Below are 18,568 nucleotides of genomic sequence, written 5' to 3' on the forward strand. Positions count from 1 at the left end.
TCCTTCCTCTGCAGGTGATCCCGATAACTGGACTCGACCCTACCAACAGAAGTAACCAGCTTGTTGAAGGTGAGGCTGGGCTGTCTGACACACCGAACTTCCAACCATCTTGGTTTTCTGCCTGGAACCAAGATGAGGTGGCCAATCATCAAGGTGCGGGGTTTCATGTGTGCCTAGAGGCCCAAGCTCGTCCCACAGACCATTCAAATTCCTCACGTCCCAATCTGCTCTTCCGTTTCCCTTTTGCATTTGATAAAAGGTAAGCTTCGGAACAAGTAGTTATATATTATTTCTTTACTCTATCTTCGCAGCAATACCCGCTGGTCGGCATTTTCTCTGTTTGAATATAATTGTTTTGGATTAGATATGTTTTACAGCACTAGGCCAAGCTATGGTGATGTTTTCTGCCGGATAATTTTTACTTTTGCCTGCTCTGCCCTCTACTACCACAAAATGGCGTACTCTCTGCCACCCTTCATAGAGTACGCCTGTTGGCTCACCTCTTAATCAATTCCAGGCTTCATTCTGTAATGAATTCAGACTATGGCATCAAACCCTGGGGCTATATCACATGAATAGTTGTGACATGATATCTGGCATAACCAGGCCATGAATGTTCTGAAGAATGGGGGATATTTTTTGAGTCCATTGACAGAGCACTTTTTTCAAGTATGGTCCCCAGCAATTCAATTCGCCAGGCAATCAATCCAATGTAAAAAGATTCTAGTAATTCTGTCATAGGAGCAGCTTTTTAAGTCAGATAAAGATATGATAGTAGAAATGGAAAAAAGATGTTTTGTGGACTCCTTGGTGTTTTCTTCCAGAGTAAATGAATCCACCAACCACCAACTCTTGAGGTCACTGGAAAACAAAAACAAAAACAAATAACAAAAAATGCACCAATCATCTCTGTCCTGGTCACGCCTTGGCGTCCTTCTGGTCAGACCCCCAAAGAAGGCGATGACGATAGAATACGCTTGATCTGAAGAGAGAGAGGTTGCGGAAGCCCCCGTGACATGAGATAAGCTTGCAGAATCGAACGATATCTCAAAACCGCGGAAACGCGTCGGAAAATGCGTCACACGCTGCACCAGACACCCCCAACAAGGCTTGAAGACAACGACCTAGAACCGCCAGAAAAAGGCTACGGTCCCTCGGGCCGCAGCAACGTCGAAAAGCGGACCCGGGTCCAGGTCGATCTCCTCGGCCAAGTTAGACAACACTCATGCGATGATAACGGCGTGACCCAAAAGGTTGACAACGCGCAAACAATAAACGAGGCCCATGACTCTACTGAGAAGAATAGGTTGAGCGCTACAGGCTTGACGAAATTACAAGGCTCGTGGTAGGGCCAAGACAAACGATAACCCTTTGAAGCCAGGCAATTGATACACTAAAGAGAGACTCCGAACAGCTGAAAGCAGGCCAACAGATACTAAAGGCGCAAAATCCGGACCTTGAAGAAGAGATAACCACCTTGAAAACTCAACTCAACCAACCGTCGTGAGCATCGATCGCCGCCATAGGTGCGGGTGAACAACCCCCCAACCCCCCAACCCCACACCACCCCGCCCTCCAAAGAAAGGAACAGGGACAAGAAGGACGCGCTACTATGCATCTGGATCAGCACAGTGATCACACCTACACCCAGCGCCAAGACGGAAGACTCCCTCACGAGATATCCCCAGCAGAAGTCAAAGACCGCGTGCTGAAGGCACTACGCAAGAACAAGCCAACAGAAGTTGCTGAAATCGTCGGAATAGGAACGACGAAAACTGGATACATTGTCCGTTTCAAGGACGAAACCTCGAAGGAGGCGGCCAACAAAAACAGTGAATGAGTGAGGGACCTGGGCGACCAGACAAAAGTGGTCAGACCACGGTTCGGGATCATGGTTCACCGCACCCCGACTCGCGAGGTCGCCAAAATAACGGAGGAAAATAAGCTTAATAACAAGGAATTCAAAATTGTGGATATTGCATGGCTCAAGAGGAGGGACTCCGACCTAGGAGCGTCTGCGTCGCTTGGAATCTGGTTCGATGACCTAGAGGCCACAGAAAGGGCGATACACGACGGCATGGTCTTTGGACATGGGTAACTGGGAAGCAGAGTCGTACCAGATCAAGAAGAGGTGCCACAGATGTCAAACATTTGGCCACCTAGCATGGAGTTGCAAGGAGACACTCCGGTGCTGAATCTGCACCGGTGAACATGACGCGAACTGCCCACCCGAAGCAAGACCCAAGTGTGTGGACTACCACCTGACAGGAGCGAAAGAATGCATAATCAAAAGCAATGCCATCAATATTCAATGATGTCACAAGCACTCCGCATACTACAACTGAATACAGTGAGAATGAGAGCCATCATGAACGCCCTCATCAGTGACTTAAACACAATGGAGCTGGGCATGTTACTCATACAGGAACCGCCCTTTACCTTCCACAAGATGCCTGTCCGACACCCCCAGTGGAGAATACTCAAGATAATAAACATGGATACCGAGGCTAAGAAGCGCAGCCTGATATACATCAACAAATGAATCTCCACTTCAGCCTACAGGCAAGTGCAATGCGACAGCTCGGTTGTTACTGCAATCCAGATCCAAATAGAATTAGACCAGATCCTGATCATCTACGTCTCGAAGTAGATCCCTTAGACCAGTCCCTGGTGGGACGAGTCGCAACGAAGTACACATGGAAGAAGTTTTCGTGGGTATGATCTATGATTTTTCGTGGTTGCTGAGCCGCATCTCTGTTGCCAAGAGTTCATGACTCATTGCAACGCAAAGCTTTCATTTTGGCTCATTTTTTTTATTTGTTAGTCCACTTTCAGATCGGAGAAACCAAGAACCTCCGCGTACAGTAATATTCGAACAGTGAGCTTCGCATCCTGTTGCTAGCATGAGCACTCTTGCTATTCAGGGCTTGGAAACTCACCTCCAGGACCTTGGACTGGAGGTTCCCATCCCAGCGTTTCCCACCGCGAATATTATAAGCAATCCAGTCGACCTGTATCGATGCTATGTTGCTGAGGTCGTGAAACAAGTTGTCAACTGCAACGAGGACATTGCGTACAATTCCATCCAACGAACACAAGTGTTGGCACATGGCGACGTGGTGCTGGTTGTTGCGCGCCTCCGTCTCAAGGGAGTCAACATCGACCAGGTTGCCGTTGACTTATCAAACAAGGTAATACGCAGTTTACCCTCCTACTCTTTTCAAGCTATTAACAACATGCTTCAAATCTAACATTAAACTCCAGCTGTGTACTATTTCTCTCATCTCCAGCCCCGTCCCTAAGGGTGTTTTCATTCCAATCTTTTTCAATGAGACAAGCCTACCCCGCCTGATTTTGTCGTACATCTTCGATCGCCGACAATTGTATGGTCACGGTAATCTTGCTGGTCTGAAAAATCCCAAGAATGAAGCAGCTGGCCGAAAGAAAGTAATTGTGGAGTTTTCCTCGCCCAACATCGCCAAAGAGTTCCATGCAGGGCACCAACGCAGTACCATTATTGGTGCTTACATTTCAAATCTCTACAAGAGTATGGGCTGGGACGTTCTTAAGATAAACTATCTCGGTGATTGGGGAAAGCAGTTCGGCTTGCTTGCAGTGGGTTGGCAGAAATTTGGCTCTGAAGAACTGTTTCAAAAAGAACCGCTGAAGCATTTACTCGATGTCTATGTAAAGATCAATACTTTGTTTAAATCAGAGCAGGAAGCTAGCAAGAGTGCCAGAAACAGTGGTCGGGACACCTTGGAAATAGAGAACAGAGGGCTTTATGCTGAGCGGAATGCCTTCTTCAAAAGAATGGAAGATAGAGATCCAGAAGCACTCAGCTTATGGAAGCGATTTCGCGACATTAGTATCGAGCGTTACATCTCTACGTATGCACGATTGAACATATCCTTTGATGAGTACTCTGGGGAATCGACCGTGCGGCCAGAAACAATCGAGAAGGTCGAAAATATGCTGAAGGGCAGAGGTATTTACGAAGAAAATGAGGGGTCATGGGTCATTAATTTCGAGAAACATGGCGCACGCAAGCTCGGTACTGCCGTTGTCCGGAACCGAGGTGGAACGACGACCTATCTTCTTCGCGACGTCGCCGCTGTTTTGGAGCGCGTGGAAAAGTACGAATTTGACAAAATGATATATGTCGTTTCCGCCGAACAGGACTCGTACTTTCAGCGGGTCTTCAAAACTGTCGAGATTATGGGCTATCCTGATATTGCAGCTAAACTTGTTCATATCAATTTCGGGAAAGTTCAAGGAATGTCATCAAGGCTCGGGACAGTGAAGCTTCTGAGCGATATACTGGATGAATGCGGGAGCGCCATGCACGAGGTTATGCGTTCTAACGAAGCGAAGTACGCTCAAGTGGCGGACCCAGAAGCTGTGGCAGACGTCGTTGGTATCACGGCAATTATGGCCCAGGACATGAGTGGGAAAAGGATCAACAATTACCCTTTTGACATTACCAGAATGACTTCATTTGAAGGCGATACGGGCCCTTACCTCCAATACTCCCACGCAAGGCTCTGCTCTATCATGCGAAAAGCAAATCTAACAGCGGACCAAGTCGCGAAGGCTGATTTTTCCTTGTTAAAGGAACCCCATGCCATCGATATACTTCGTCTCATGGCCCAATACCCAGACATGACGACCCAGGCGTTCAAAACTCTGGAACCAACCACCATACTCACCTATCTCTTCAGGCTTACGCACCAGGTGTCTTCTGCCTACGATGTGATCAAGGTTTTGGGGACCGACGAGGGTCCCGAAGTTATGCTGGCGAGGTCCGCGCTGTACGAAGGGGCCCGTCAGGTACTTGAGAATGGCATGCGATTGCTTGGGTTTACACCAGTAGCAAGGTGCGTTCTTTCATTTCTTTGCTTTTTGTTTGACCAGGCCGTACTGACCAGCAAGTAGGATGTGAATTTTGCAACAAGATGTTTATCCGTATTTTATTAGATAATCCTCATAATGAATGTCAATTTGCTTTTTATTTCACAAGATCAATAACTTATTGGCCCTCAAAATTTCCATCTTTTTTGATGCGATGTGTGGGCGAACAAAATTGCTCTTCTGGTTGGTTGATCATGGTTTTCTTGTAGCCGCTAGAGCTGGAGATCCACGGGGTTCCAGCGCGCTTTTGGGTGCTCAGGCATCCGAGTCATCTTCATCTCTTAGCTTCAAGCTTTCGAAGCCTCCAATCATGCAAGCCGTCAATCCCTCCCATTCCCACCCGGCGCTTAAAAGTTTAGTTTGGTACCTTGAATATCTATATTTGGTGAAGTCGGTTAACATATATCAGCCTCCCATGTTAGTGCTTTTGATTCCATTGGTATTCATCTCCCATTTCAAGAAACGTGAAACATGTTCATGTTCTTATTAAGATAATCAACTCGCACAGATTAGTTTTATTTGATTCAACACAGTTCTTTCCGCTTCTACAAGCGCCTTATGTTGGCCATCCATGTTTTTACACATCCAGCGGCCAGCGTTGACTAATGTGCTCGAGGATTGAAGCGCCAAAGACAAGAGTTATATTTAGAAGAGGCTGAAAGACTATTGCTGAGATAACCGATCCGTTCTATTTGCTGCAAAAATGCGTTGCACGTGGAAAGCGGGATTGACCATTGGCCAACCCTCTAATGTTCTGAATATCTTTCTAATGGACTAGAATTAGAATGTACTGTACAACTCGGCAATCTCCATATATGATATATAACTTTGCCTGGATTGGCCGGAGGAGAATTTCTCTTGTCGGACTTGTTTCGTATTATTCAGAGCATGTAGCAAGAATGCATAACATGGCTACTAGTAATCGCTAAATCGTGGTGATCTCATAAACATGGCATTGATTAATGTACTATTATGTATGTACAGTACAGTCGTCAATCGAACATTGATCGTATATCCCATCGTCGTCATTAAATAATATAGAAAAAAAAGCGTGAAAATCAATATCCCATTGCAATGAGCCATTTCTACCTCCTCGCTCTCCCCTGCTCCCAATTCTACTCCAACCTTACTTCCCCTATAACCACCACATATGACCCGGGAAACAGACCTTTTTGCCCCGCATAGCATCCCCACATCCAGTCATCATTGATGTTGTCCGCCTCCGTAATCTCCGCACCGAATGGGAACATAATTTCATCCGTCACGTCGGGTTCCGGGTAATACGACCAACGAGCCAAGAGACGCAGCCCAACACCGCCTGATGGCGGGAAATGGGAAGAAAAGGGAGTATTCGCGGATGGGTCGGCCGGCGAGGTTGGTGATGAGTTCGACCAGGCTGTTCTTGTGCGCGGAAATCGTCGACGGTGGGTGATGCTGGTGGTGCCTGAGCTTTCCTCTTTCCACGTCCAGTCTCCGGAATCTCGGCGAACGGGGACCGCGACGGGGCCGTTAGAATTGGGAGTCGTGCTTGCGTTTTCGCTTGTTGTGGGGGTTGCCGCCGCCGCCGCAGTTTCAGCTACAGCTACATCGTCTTTCAAAGCATGGCCTCCCACGACATCCTTGACTATAGCTCGTCTCTGGCCGTCTGGGTGGTCCTCAAAGCCGACGATTATCATTCGGTGGCCCTGTAGACACCTTCTCCAGCCGTTTCGTCCATTGCCTTTACTGATTTTGCCGTTCGCCCCGAGTTTCAAATAGCAGTTTGTGCAAAGATCGTAGTCCCCATCGTTGCATGTTGGACAGTGGAACCGGCTTGTCGATGGTGGAATTGGATACGTGCAGTTATTGCATTTTGTGGAGAAGGTAAGTGGCCTGTAGGAGTCACTACCAACCTTGATGGTATTTGCTGATACATAATCGGATGTCACTACGGGAGACGAACTTGCTGGATGATCAGGGACAATATCACCTTGCAGCACTCGACCGATTGGTAGGAGAGCATGTGTGCAGCATTTGCCTTGGTTGACACAACTATTGCAAAAACCCCATTCTCCGCCGTTGCATTCGCTGCATGTCCAAAAGCAGTCATCTGAAAATGATTGGCACATATCACAAAACATGCCTCTTTGCAATCGTTTTGCAGGATCGTCCTTTGTTCGTCTTCTGGAGCTATTCGGCCGGTTCTGTGTTGCCTCAACCGATGGACGCAGGTATTTCCGTGATTGTAAGACATGCGGCGGTTCCGGGACGTCTGAACTTCCTGCTGGATATTTCTTCTCAAATCGGGCCTGAGCACTATGTCCAAATCCAAACCAGTGAAGGCATCCGCGGCCCATTCGATGGCAAGGTAAACACAGATTGTAATTGCCATCATTACATCGATTACAGGTCTTGTAGACATCGTATTGAATGTCTCGTTGATTGCATCGCCTGCATGATATAGACGGCTCTGGAATAAGTGACTCGCCCGTACGAACGGCTGTTTCGCTTCGTGATGATGACGGTCTGGAGGATGGGAGAACAACGGTGTCTCGTTGGTCAGTGGGATGATTACGCCCACCCAATTGAGGGGTTGCAGCAGGTTGAGACGCGGGGCTGAGCTGGCTGGATGATGTTGCTTGAGTACTTGGGGTTGTAGCAGACGAAGTTGAATTTGGGGAGCCAAATATCTGCTGTCGATCAGCACTTCGTACCCCACTCTGACGAACCCTGCGTTCGGATTCACCGCTCCGTCTAGAGGACGAGAGGGATGATGCCGTGCGGTGGCGGAACGATTCTGAGGTGGAATTATTCTGGGAAGGGCGTCGTTGACCAGATAAATCACTAGACGACCTCACTGCCGGCTGAATGAGTGCGTCCGATGAAGACGCAGCCGTTCTATGGGTTGGTGACGTTGCCCGGCGCCTCACACCCTGATCAGAGGAGCTCCTTTGTTGGCGGTTTGAGGAATCGGTTCTCTGTGATGGTGCTTCAAGTAAATGTGATCGAGTGACGGGAGGGCGTACGTCAACGCTATTTGACCTGGATTGACGGCTTCTAGGATCCCGAGAACGATTGTCCCCGTCACCGCGCACATTGTGGCGAGGAATAGGTTGGCGAAGATGCCTCCTTCGATATGCTTCGGCAATGCGTTCGCTGAGTTCATCTTCCTGCGCCGGATCCAAGCTTTGCAGATCTATTCCATCCAAAAGCCCTTCGTCGATGATCTGTCTGAGAATTTCTTCCTCCATTGCAGAATCCCCGTCTGAAGTACTTAGCAATGACCTCAAGCTTGCCTGGTGTTCAATCCTCCTCGTACTCGTGGCTGGATCGGGAGAAGTTCGCTGTTGACTCGCAGCCCGCCGCGCATTTCGTCGTCGCCTTTGAGCTTCTTCCTGGCGGTCTAACCCTCGAGTCCCTGAAATTTGATCTCGGGAACGAGGTTGCGAAGTTCGAGAACTAGAGCTCACACGGGCACGTCGTTGATCTACATCTCCAAGGCTCATTTCTCTTACCTCCGCCAGCAATCTGAGATCTTCTTCCTCTTCTGAGTCAGACACTCGCGAGGAAATAGCGGGCCGTGCTGGTAAGATAGTATCACCAGGTTTGTATTTCCGTTCCAACTCCTTTCTCTCTCCAGCACCCCTCGCTCTATGTGGGTTCGACTGCAGGAATAGGTCAAGTAGCGTAGTAACCTTAGCATCGTGTCTTGTGTCGCGGATAACGGCTCGACAAGACGGGCAGGTAAATTTGATATTCCTGCTGGAGCTAGGTGGATGCGATTCTTGCCATGAGACCCACTCTTTCAAACAGGAGCCACAAAAGGTATGGAGGCAGTCGAGTAGGGTCAGCGGCTGGTAGAGAATATCGGTACATATCTGGGACAAAGTCAGACCACTGTGCTTATTGGGAGTGAGGGTCCGACCTCAAAACTAGGTACTCGATTTAAATTTGGTCCTTACTGAGCAAGTTAATTCCGTCTCCAGGTTGACCAGGCCAGCTCCCGTAGAGTGTCCGTTTGACATTGTCACATCCCTCGCATCGGTAGTGAGGGGTTGGCGGTGGGGGTCTCTGGTTCAGATAGGGGGAGCAAGGCAGATCAAGCACAAGGCAGGCATATAGAACTTAATACGGAGGTTTGGAATTTGGATAGAACTAGAGCATTACTGCACAGCTATGACATGGCAGAACCCTATGTCGTCCGTGTGCGTTGTTGGTGGGTTCTTCATCCAGCTGAGAGTCGGGCGAATTGGGCGTGGAAGAATTCACTTAGCTAGCCCAAACGATCACAGCGCCTTGGGATATTTCGCTATCTGACTGCACCATTCGAATATCAGCGATCCATCCTGCAGCAAGCTTCTTCTTCTTCTGTTAAACACAAACACGACCGTGCGTTCTATATACATTACACTCCCACACGCAACTCGGAATCATCCAGGGCTAGATTACCTTTTTTCATAGATAAATATCCACAGCGCTAGCTGCGATCAACTACGTCACAAGTCCGAATGTCAAGAAATCAAGGAGAAACGCCGTCTATCCCTGGGTATCCAGTGTTCGACATCCGTCCTCGGGACCAACCGCAGCTTGTATTCCCTGTTTTGTCCCATGACAGCTGAAAGCGTCGAACTTCACCTCATCTCGATTGGTGTGTTTCCTACCAACAGGCTCAGCAATGTCGTCGGGCATGGCACCAGGGTGAACACTGCGCAAGAGAAGGGCGTGCGTGGGTTTCCCAATTAAGTTGGCCTCATGAACACTGCTATATCCCAAGTTCTTGAGGATGTTCCCTTTATTGAGGATCCAGGCTACGATGAGAGATCTCTCTTTTAACCGGCTTTTCGCCTCCCTGAACCTTTTATAAGCATGAAGGCCTACTCATTGACAGGCTGCGCATCGGCACCGTCCACCCTGATATTGGTCTACTCTGGATATTCCATTTTCATCAGAATCATGGAGCTGCATGCAGGATCACGAACTGACCGGGAAAGAAAAACCATTTATTATGTTCTAAACAAGAGAACTTCGATCTTCTACGTTCAAATGAATAAAATGGTGTGGCACAGTCCGGATTGCCAGTAAACAACCAATCTGATATACAAGGAGTGTTTATCGATAGTATGCTCATCTTTCCTCTTCTTTAGACCTCTTTTCCATTTATCCATGGTATATATGCTGATATCACCTCCAAGGTCACAGCTGCAATATTCACATACGAGAGGATATGCATACTCCAGCCGGCAACCTGCAAGCAACCGGAACAACACCCAACTTTTGCTTAGCTATTTACGCCCCTTCGCAGGAGATAACCACGGCAAGCAGGGAGCCTTTGGCGTCTTGAAATGGATGCTCGATCTCGAGAGCTCCGCCGGTCACCTCGTGAACCATGAGTGTGCGTAAATTGGCTTATTTTGTTACGAGGGACGGATCGAAATGGGGGAATTGTTTTCAGCTTCTGCCTTTGCTTCCGCACCCTTTCGCTGGTGCTGGACCGGTCGGGGTGTAAAACGCAGACTTGTCTTGGGCATCTAGCGATTCATTGATTCCGCGGCTCGTGTTGCGATGAGTTTGTATATTTAGGCACGGCACCACCTGAAAATACGGAGTGATTAGAAGAATAGCCCGCCTAGTGCATGCGGGACGATCAACCGCCGCCCTCCCGTCCGTCCCGAAGAGACAGGGCTCTATGGTGCTCTGAATAATTCCATCATTATTGGGATGAAAGCAACGCTTCGTCCCTTCATAATTCGTTATTTAGCGATCCAATTTACCTACCCGACAACTTTCAGCATGTTATTCCGTTTCTCGAAGTCTTGTACTGTACATAGAGCTCAGTTGCCGTCTATCAAGCACTATATCTTCGTTCCTCATTTCCACTCCTGTCCCTCTTATCATACTCGGCCTCGCATTATCAGGATTATGAGACTATATCTCCTGAAAAATTTTTGGCTGGCATGTGGTTGATTACTTGGACCGTTTCAGGCCTTCATATCTGCCAGCACAAGCTGGGTGTGTGAGTTCGTCCATGTATGTGGACGACCCGTCTGAGCTCAACGCCAATAGAGCGATCCTAAGCTTTACACCGTATGAAGTTTGGCACGTACGTATACGCATATTTTGCGGGGTAAGTGCAATTCTTGCATATGCAGATGCAGACGCACACGCAAGGCAAGGGTAAATACGTCTCCTTATGCGAATTGGTTACACGTCTGAATAAAACCTACTCTTCTCCCGGCCGGCACAACCCCTTCCCCCGCCTCCCCTCCCCGTTCTTTACGGAGCTAGGGTGAGCAAGTCGGAGATTAGACACTTAATGCCCTCGATCACTCGAACCTTCTGACGGAGTGGCAGTTGTCAGTAACGCAAATACCCCTATCCAGGGAGGCTTCCGCCCGATTCCCGCACGAATCAAATCTCCCAAAGTCGCGCCCCAGAGCCATTTAATCATAGAGGGAGAAGATATATGATTTTCAAGAATAGCGGCGAAGAAGATAGGCATATCCTGTACACCCCGAGCCTTCCGTTGGCTGACAAGAGGAAACAGGAAACAGGAAACAGGTCTGGGCCATCTGTCGAATGGACAGGGGAGGATCAAAAAGAGCGGTAAAGGGAGAGGAGTTTTAGTTAGGACTCACCTGCATGCCAGGAGCCGAGATGTTTTTGATTCCAAGGAAACGTCTTGGTCCGCATGGTAATAGGTGCTTGCATGTACTGTTGTACTCCACCGCGCTCCAGGACGTCAGGAGATGCAGGCTATTCTGGAAGATATGCCGCGGAAAGGTTGCCTGTGACGTTTTTTGGGCAATTCTACCCGTTCACGTTCCACCGGACTTGACAGCAGGTTTGTTTCTGTGCTTCATCATTCCTGTGATATGTGTGGTTGCAGTTATGCTGGGGAAGATAACTGGGTAGATGATCGGTGGGTGGGACAAGTAGCATATTTTGGAGTCATTAAATTGCAAGATACTATTGCATGAACTGGTGGGCTATGTGTGTACTAAGTAAGGTACTGTACATCAAGTGCTTGGTTTGCTTGTCCTTTCCTTCATAGCATACATAGGTCGAATCTACTGATGTGTATATGTATCCAATCTGCTGCCCCTATGTACGTTTTTCAACATACATTTCGCCAGCGCACGGCATGCTTTTTCTACAGGATGAATAGCCACACATATCCTGCCACAGCCTGCTGTGCGCAAAGCAATGCGCAGGGTAGAAGGGGGGATATTAAACAAAAGAGTTCTGTAAATCGATGCAGGTTCCAACCACACCCGACAAATGGTGCTCAGGCAAGAATCAAGTGCTCAGCATCGCACGAACCTATCAACCCCCCCGAATCACACCCAGGGTGGGGGAGAGGGAGGGGGAGGGGTTCGCTCGCAAACTTGGCTCGAAATAGCATAGAGCCCTTGGGTTTGGAAATTAGAGAAGAGGTTAGGAGGGGAGGGGAGGGTCCCCTGGTGCTTGTTTGAATAATGAGGGGGCCAGCGCCAATTTCCAAGGGATGCTCGGGGGGGTCAATCATATTGGCCAGGCCTAATCTTATCTTTCGTGGGTTCAGCATTTGTGAGAGTGCTATGTATGTAGGGCTGGTTCAGGGTGGTTGGATGGGTGGAGTTCTGGCCAGTGTTGAAGGGCTGGGCCATTCGTGCCAGGGTTGTTCTAGTAGTTAACTACAGGGGGGTGAGTGGATCCAATGTTTTGTAGGCAGCATGTTCGTACAGCGTATTCTTCTTGAAGAATATTTTTCCACTTCTCCTTCACCCTTTCCACCCTCCGCATAGTGGTACCTGCAACTTAAATGAAATATGATCTATACTGCTTATGTATCTAGGGGTTCCTGGCGCGAGGACGAGGTTTCGGCTTTCAGCACCCTTTCGTCAATCTGTGCCGATGCCAGCAAGCTTCTCCCCTAGATTAGCTTCGACTTCAATTTCAGGGACTTGACTCCACTTCCAGGGAGAAGAACTGCAAAGTGTTTGCGATGAAATTGAGAGAAGTTATAGAAGTAAATGTTAAGATGTCAAGCAATGAGCCTGTCACACAATATGACTTACTTAGCTAGAAAAAAGGAATTCCGTGGAACAGTATTTCATACAATGAGGATCTATTTGTAGAACAGCGATTTTTGTGATAAAATGCAGCCGAAGGCGGGACAAGACAAGGGGAACACAATCCCCGCAAGGCAAAGGGATATAGGCGCTTACGTATTCAGGTCTCATACGGAGAAGCAACACACTTGAGCTCCGTAGTCGGGATAAACTCAATGCCCATCGAGACTTGATCTTGGTAAACGTGTACTTTCCGTCATCTGTGTGAATGGTTTCGATGAGAGGAACACATAGGTGGTGGCATAGTGATTTGAAAGGAGGTGATGGATAACTATCATCGCTCATAGGGACATGATAATTTCCTTCGTCGGGGTTTTGGAACCTCAACACGAATTCAACTGATGGGGAGAGGTATATCAAAATATGACCCTCAGCTGGCCATGATATTGTCGTGAAGGTATTCGGTTTATGGTATTGCATTGCATTGTCATGGTCTTCGAATTGCAACTCGTTGAGGGTACGGAGTAGGAAAAAGAGAATTAGAGACCCAGGTGGGTGTTGTTCTGTTAGCCAGTCCAACCACCACGAAACTTCGCGGGATAGTTCTGCCGGAAGGAGGTGTGGATTTCTTGCATGTTTTTGGGATAATCCTGGATGCAATTTCCAAGGGATCCCGGACGCCATAGAGTCTAAATGTTGGGCGACTTCGGGAAGGTAAGAGAGAAAGAGCTTGGAGCTATATGCCCGCTTCTTCATATTGAGCTCATCTCGATTGTCTTTGCTGAAACTGAACATGTCCATGAACAAAATACGTCAGCTACCTAGGTCGGCAGAGCGGGGCTCCGATTATCGGCATTGATATGGGCTATGGACCGCCATTTGATGCATAGATGGCGGTGCATCCTGCGAAAAGCATGCACGAGTTGGACGGCACGGGGAATTGCATAAATGAAATACACCCCATGGACAGAAGCTAATGAACCCTTCATGGCCAAGGAAGGCCCGTGGTACGAAACATCAAAATTTGTGGGGAAAATCACAGGGGAGCGTAAAGGGGGGTTTCGACTCATGTAAATGTCTGTACAAATGTACTGTACATGAACACACAACGCAATCGAATACCTCGTTGACGAATTGTCGAAGCTGGTAGGTTGCCCCTTAACACACGCTTTTGCCCATGTCAACTCTGTAACGATGACTTAGCTAATGCCTGTACTAACGGCTGTCGTCGACGGATCAATTAATTGATATCCCTCGATCCCGGCTCAATCTTAGCCCGTGTCAGGTCAGAGACTGTTGTGTGGGTTGAGCTCTGGGTTTTCCGCTCTCTTCCCTGGAGAAAAGAGAGGGGCCGGGGGGAGGGGGATAATAATTGAAACCATCCTGGTGTAAAAAGAGGAGGGAAGTGCTTTGGGAGTTTTGACGACTTTCCTTGATTTTTGACCGTTACCTATCTGCCAAGAACAAGCAGCCCGTTGACGCTGGTTTGAGACATTGGAATTGATGCATGGAAACGGCAGTTTTCCAAGACGTGCTTTGACACATAACGAGGGATCGTGGTTCGTGTGCAGGTTCTGGCCCCTATCGGTGAATTGCTTGCATGGATGGGCGTGATAAGTTGACTGGCTGATTTACCTTCGTGTGAGATGCGGGGAAATCCACCTTGGGAGGTTGGTTTGAACGAAGCCAATTAGCATGGAGGAGGTCCGCAGATGGTTTTGTGGCTGCCCTGCACTCCAGGGCCATGGCGTATTTCCTTATTCCCAGGATCGTTTCAAGTTGCTTGGTGGCGTACGCAGGAATTTGGAGGTTGACTTCTCTCGACCTTGAAATCAAGGTGCAAGATTTTGTATATATGCCTCTTTCTCATCCAAAGCCGGATAGTTACCCGAGGAAGCGCTGTCTTTAGTTTGGGATTTGACAGATACCACGAGCTCAATCTCAAATCAAACTGTCTTGATGACAGCTTGAAGTTGGAGGAAGCTTCTTATCCGCCTAGGTCCGCCAGATGGCTTGTACTTGGTACATGTTACTGTACCTGGACTTCGCCCTCAATAATCGAGCTGATCAACCACCGGACCAGGAATTTAAGCTCTCACCTCACCGCCTCGAGTGTTTTTTTTTTTTTTTCAATGTTTTTTGTTTTTCAATTTTATATCTCCGGGTTTTTTGCTTATCGGGGCAATTTGACGAATAATCACGAATAATCTATGTAATAATCTGCATCATGCCTTGATAATCAGCCGTACTTTTCTCTTTTCAATGGACCAATGATCGGTAATTAAGGTTCAAAGCTGTTGCAAAAAAAAAAAAAAAACCTCCTAACATCAACTTGTCAGCAAAGGAAGAGCACAATTCTCCCCCTCAGCAGCAAAAAGAGCATAGCTTCCAAGAAAGCGTCAGGGAAACCTCGTCGCCCCCTTTGTCCCAAACACAATCACCTCATTCGCGTCCATCAGGTTCCGTCCCCCCTCCAGCCTCTGCTGGGGGACCTGGCATGCCTGGGCCCTAATAACCACCCCGGCGATCAGACCAGCATCTTGCGTCGACATAGTGGAGCAGAGTTTGCTATCCCTGGTGGGAGAGTCCGTGGCAATGAATACTCGTCATCAGGATCACCCATAAGAACGCGATGATGTTGCTGGGCCAGAACGGGTTCAGGTGGGGCTTGCTTGGTGGGTTTTGGTTTTTAGCTGCTTGTCGCTAAGAGATAGGCCGACGTACATACATAATACACACACAGGTTGCTGGGTCTGCTCTCTGATGACATACAAAACGGAGCTGAATAAGGTGGAATGATGGTTGGACTGGAGAATTGAAAGGGAGATGTTTCTTCTTTTTCTTCTTCTTCTACTTCTTTTAAAGGAAAACATATCATAAGAGCATATAAAGAAGATAAAAACGTCTGTGCCTTGAATCGTGGGAGGTTCCTTTCTCAACACGAGATACTGGTACTTATTCCAATAGGCTGAGTGTCCTGTGTACTGTACATGATGCTGGACAGAGTTCCAAAAACCAAGTTTCCATTCCTGCAGCTGTGACGGGGAAACAATCGTTGAGAGAGAAGAAAGAATGATGACTGTAAAGGACACTGACATTTAATTAATCATTCCCTACCCATGGACGCGGCATTATTTTTGCGATTCTTGTTCTCCCTTACTCGATCCGCAGAGAATTCTTTCATCTGACGGGATCGACAATCAAGAGAAATGATGACAATGAAGGAGATTTTTCTTTTTTCTTTTTATTTTTGCTTTTGCTTTTTGCTTTTTCCTCGTTTGGGCCCTCTTTTCTTTTTTCCGTTGAGTGGCGAAGATAAGACAAGCGCGGAAAAAAAGAAAATACACAAAAAGGACACAAAAACAAAAACAAAAACTAGAGCTTTCATGGACGACATCTAAACTTAATCCGACCTTCTTAACGATTGTTGTTTGGCTGACCAGTGACAATTTCCACAGTACGGGGAGTAGATGATTTATTCGTTAACTAACGACAAAGGAGATATAGCTTTTTCCAGGATGTTGCAATCTCTGCCTATGATCACGATAGGAATCTGCTCCAGAATTACGGAGGACGCTTCTTCTCATCCCAGCTTCCCAAGCTCCTTGGAGCTTTGCCCAACCTGTTTGTTTTTTGCTTCGTCGAGTTTCATCGTGAGGGCCCGCTGAGTTTTGATTCGCCCGTGGCGTGGCCTTCGCCCTTTCTTATCGGCCCGTTATCGCTGAACAGCCGATGGTCTTTGGAACCTTGTGTGTGTGTGTGTGTGTGTGTTTTTTTTTTTTTTTTTTTGCCCCTCGACTAACGACACTACGGAAAATTTTTCTTTGAGTTATTCTTACTTTTCTGATTACCAATGTTGCTTCTGGGCTGTGCAGGTAGTATCATCGTTTTATCCAGAAGTCTTCCCCAAGGAAGGACAGGTATAGGTACTGTACTGGAAGTTAGAACTAAGTTAAACCCTCAACAAAACCTGTTGAAACTAGGGATAAGCTGCGATGGAGAGGGCCTCCCTCGAATGGGATCCACATTTTATCGACTATTGCTATTAATATTCATCGCTGATTCCTCTCTGCCCTCTGAGGGCCCCCTCTCCCCCTGCCCCCTCCCCCCCGCCCATGCTCTGCCCGCTGTGGGGCTCGCTGTGCGTGTCTTGAATCTTCCTCAGTTCTATCTCAGGACAGGCTTCAGGTCCAGAATCTCCCAGGAATAAAAAGATAATGGCCTTGGCGGCGTTCGTTTCCCTGGAGGGGTTTGTGCGGGTGGGTGCTGGAACGGGTTTTTTCTTTTTTCTTTATTTTTGCAAGGGCTCCTTGCATTTCGCCATTCGTGCGTGGTTGTGGGTGATCCACTCATGCAGAGAAGCATGATAAGATGCATGCAGGCGCTGAGGGATGGTGCTGGGGGATTGGACGAATTCATTGCTATTGCTACATCGTACATACATCGTGACTAAAGGTTGGTTATTCAACATCGAGGGGTTTGTTTTGAATCTTTGATTTCTTCCAAAATATCAGGTAAAGAAAGGATGGATATATCTCATTCTGGTAGGCAAGCAACGCAAAAAGTTTGCAGCTGTCAAAAGGCTGGCTAGGGGGGGAAAGACTTTTCTAGAAATCCACAACGTGATAAACCAGGAATGAATGATACGGTGATAGCTTTCTCGTAGACGTCGGGGATTGTCGAATACTTCATGCACAAGTAGAATCAGACAATGCGATGGCCGTAGCTACAGCCTCCGTCCCGCACTGCTCATCCCATGTACCGGTACATACAAGCAGCAAGCCGCCATCGTCCTCGCCCTCGTCCTCTCTGTCCTCTGCGTGAACTCTATCCGTGGAGGAAGCGGTGGCTAGCGAGGGCTGGACCGAAACCCGCTCGCTCCTTGCTGTTCCGCCCAGTCCGCCACCATCATCAGGCCGGCTTCCCTGCCCTTCCCTGCCCGCGGCCAGAGCTTGGTGGGCCGGCATGCGGCAGCAGCAGCAGCTTTTCTCTCTTATTCCTCCTGCCATTCCCCCCTCCCCCCTCCTCGTCCTCGTCTGCGGCTTCATCTTCATCCTCATCCTCATCCTCATCTTCCTCCCCTCTTCTCTCTTTCAATTGCTCATTCTCAAAGCTCGTTATCATCGCCTTGAGTCGGTTTTCTGTTTGCATTTATTCCTTTTTTGTCTGCCAAGTTTCTTGTTTTCTCGTTTCCTTGCTTACTTCTTTATAATTTCTCTCATTTCTCGTTCTGTCTAGTCTTCTGCGCCTCCGTTTCCTCTGCCATCTCCTCCAGTCTATCGTATTTGTATAGAGCTGGGTAGCTTGGGAATCTACAAGGTAATTCCACGTCTTTTCATTCTTTCGAAATATCCACTTTGGTTCAGCCCATCCTTTCATGCTGGTTGAGACCCCGTCGCTTTTTGTGCTCTTGCTTGATAACCCCTCGTTTAAGCATATTCCCGCTCAGTGCTGCAGCAGAGAGCAATCTTCTCCCCATATCAGAAAGCTCTAGATTGCTCGATTGACTGGAATAAACGCTTCCTCTGGCTTGGCTTCTCCGAGAGTTGGCGTCATATCCCTGCCTCTCAAGCAACAAGTGGGATCCTCTAGAGTAGACCTGCAGGCCTCCATGATAGAGTCAGTAT

The 18,568-nt window shown here is 48.0% G+C and overlaps 7 protein-coding genes across 7 annotated transcripts in view; 4 read left to right on the top strand and 3 right to left on the bottom strand.

Moving 5' to 3' along the window:
• Nucleotides 1-1,073: 1,073 nt before the first annotated feature.
• On the top strand, nucleotides 1,074-1,507 carry HCBG_01081 (uncharacterized protein; the record flags this gene model as incomplete). Its single annotated transcript, XM_045428131.1, has 2 exons — nucleotides 1,074-1,345; nucleotides 1,378-1,507. 2 exons carry the CDS (start codon nucleotides 1,074-1,076, stop codon nucleotides 1,505-1,507), a joined length of 402 nt encoding a protein of 133 aa, XP_045292106.1.
• Nucleotides 1,508-1,612: 105 nt separating this feature from the next.
• On the top strand, nucleotides 1,613-2,098 carry HCBG_01082 (zinc knuckle domain-containing protein; the record flags this gene model as incomplete). The annotated part of the gene is made up of 2 exons (XM_045428132.1): nucleotides 1,613-1,786; nucleotides 1,862-2,098. The coding sequence occupies 2 exons, from the start codon at nucleotides 1,613-1,615 to the stop codon at nucleotides 2,096-2,098; spliced, it is 411 nt and encodes a 136-aa protein (XP_045292107.1).
• Nucleotides 2,099-2,368: 270 nt separating this feature from the next.
• HCBG_01083 (uncharacterized protein) lies at nucleotides 2,369-2,542 on the top strand (the record flags this gene model as incomplete). The annotated part of the gene is made up of 1 exon (XM_045428133.1): nucleotides 2,369-2,542. The coding sequence occupies one exon, from the start codon at nucleotides 2,369-2,371 to the stop codon at nucleotides 2,540-2,542; it is 174 nt and encodes a 57-aa protein (XP_045292108.1).
• Nucleotides 2,543-2,903: 361 nt separating this feature from the next.
• HCBG_01084 (arginyl-tRNA synthetase) lies at nucleotides 2,904-4,942 on the top strand (the record flags this gene model as incomplete). Its single annotated transcript, XM_045428134.1, has 3 exons — nucleotides 2,904-3,191; nucleotides 3,265-4,877; nucleotides 4,933-4,942. The coding sequence occupies 3 exons, from the start codon at nucleotides 2,904-2,906 to the stop codon at nucleotides 4,940-4,942; spliced, it is 1,911 nt and encodes a 636-aa protein (XP_045292109.1).
• Nucleotides 4,943-5,386: 444 nt separating this feature from the next.
• Nucleotides 5,387-8,915, bottom strand: HCBG_01085 (RING finger domain-containing protein; the record flags this gene model as incomplete). Its single annotated transcript, XM_045428135.1, has 4 exons — nucleotides 5,387-5,393; nucleotides 5,655-5,677; nucleotides 6,042-8,768; nucleotides 8,853-8,915. 4 exons carry the CDS (start codon nucleotides 8,913-8,915, stop codon nucleotides 5,387-5,389), a joined length of 2,820 nt encoding a protein of 939 aa, XP_045292110.1.
• Nucleotides 8,916-17,629: 8,714 nt separating this feature from the next.
• Nucleotides 17,630-17,989, bottom strand: HCBG_01086 (uncharacterized protein; the record flags this gene model as incomplete). The annotated part of the gene is made up of 1 exon (XM_045428136.1): nucleotides 17,630-17,989. One exon carries the CDS (start codon nucleotides 17,987-17,989, stop codon nucleotides 17,630-17,632), a length of 360 nt encoding a protein of 119 aa, XP_045292111.1.
• A 314-nt stretch (nucleotides 17,990-18,303) lies between these two features.
• HCBG_01087 (uncharacterized protein) overlaps nucleotides 18,304-18,568 on the bottom strand; it is a gene marked incomplete at both ends in the record, with an annotated part of 842 nt that continues 577 nt past the window's right edge. The window contains one exon of the mRNA XM_045428137.1: nucleotides 18,304-18,540. Coding sequence (XP_045292112.1) covers nucleotides 18,304-18,540 — 237 coding nt within the window. The remainder of the gene's footprint in view (nucleotides 18,541-18,568) is intronic.

This window comes from Histoplasma capsulatum, assembly GCF_000150115.1.
Source record: "Histoplasma capsulatum G186AR genomic scaffold supercont2.1, whole genome shotgun sequence".
Lineage (NCBI taxonomy): Eukaryota > Fungi > Ascomycota > Eurotiomycetes > Onygenales > Ajellomycetaceae > Histoplasma > Histoplasma capsulatum.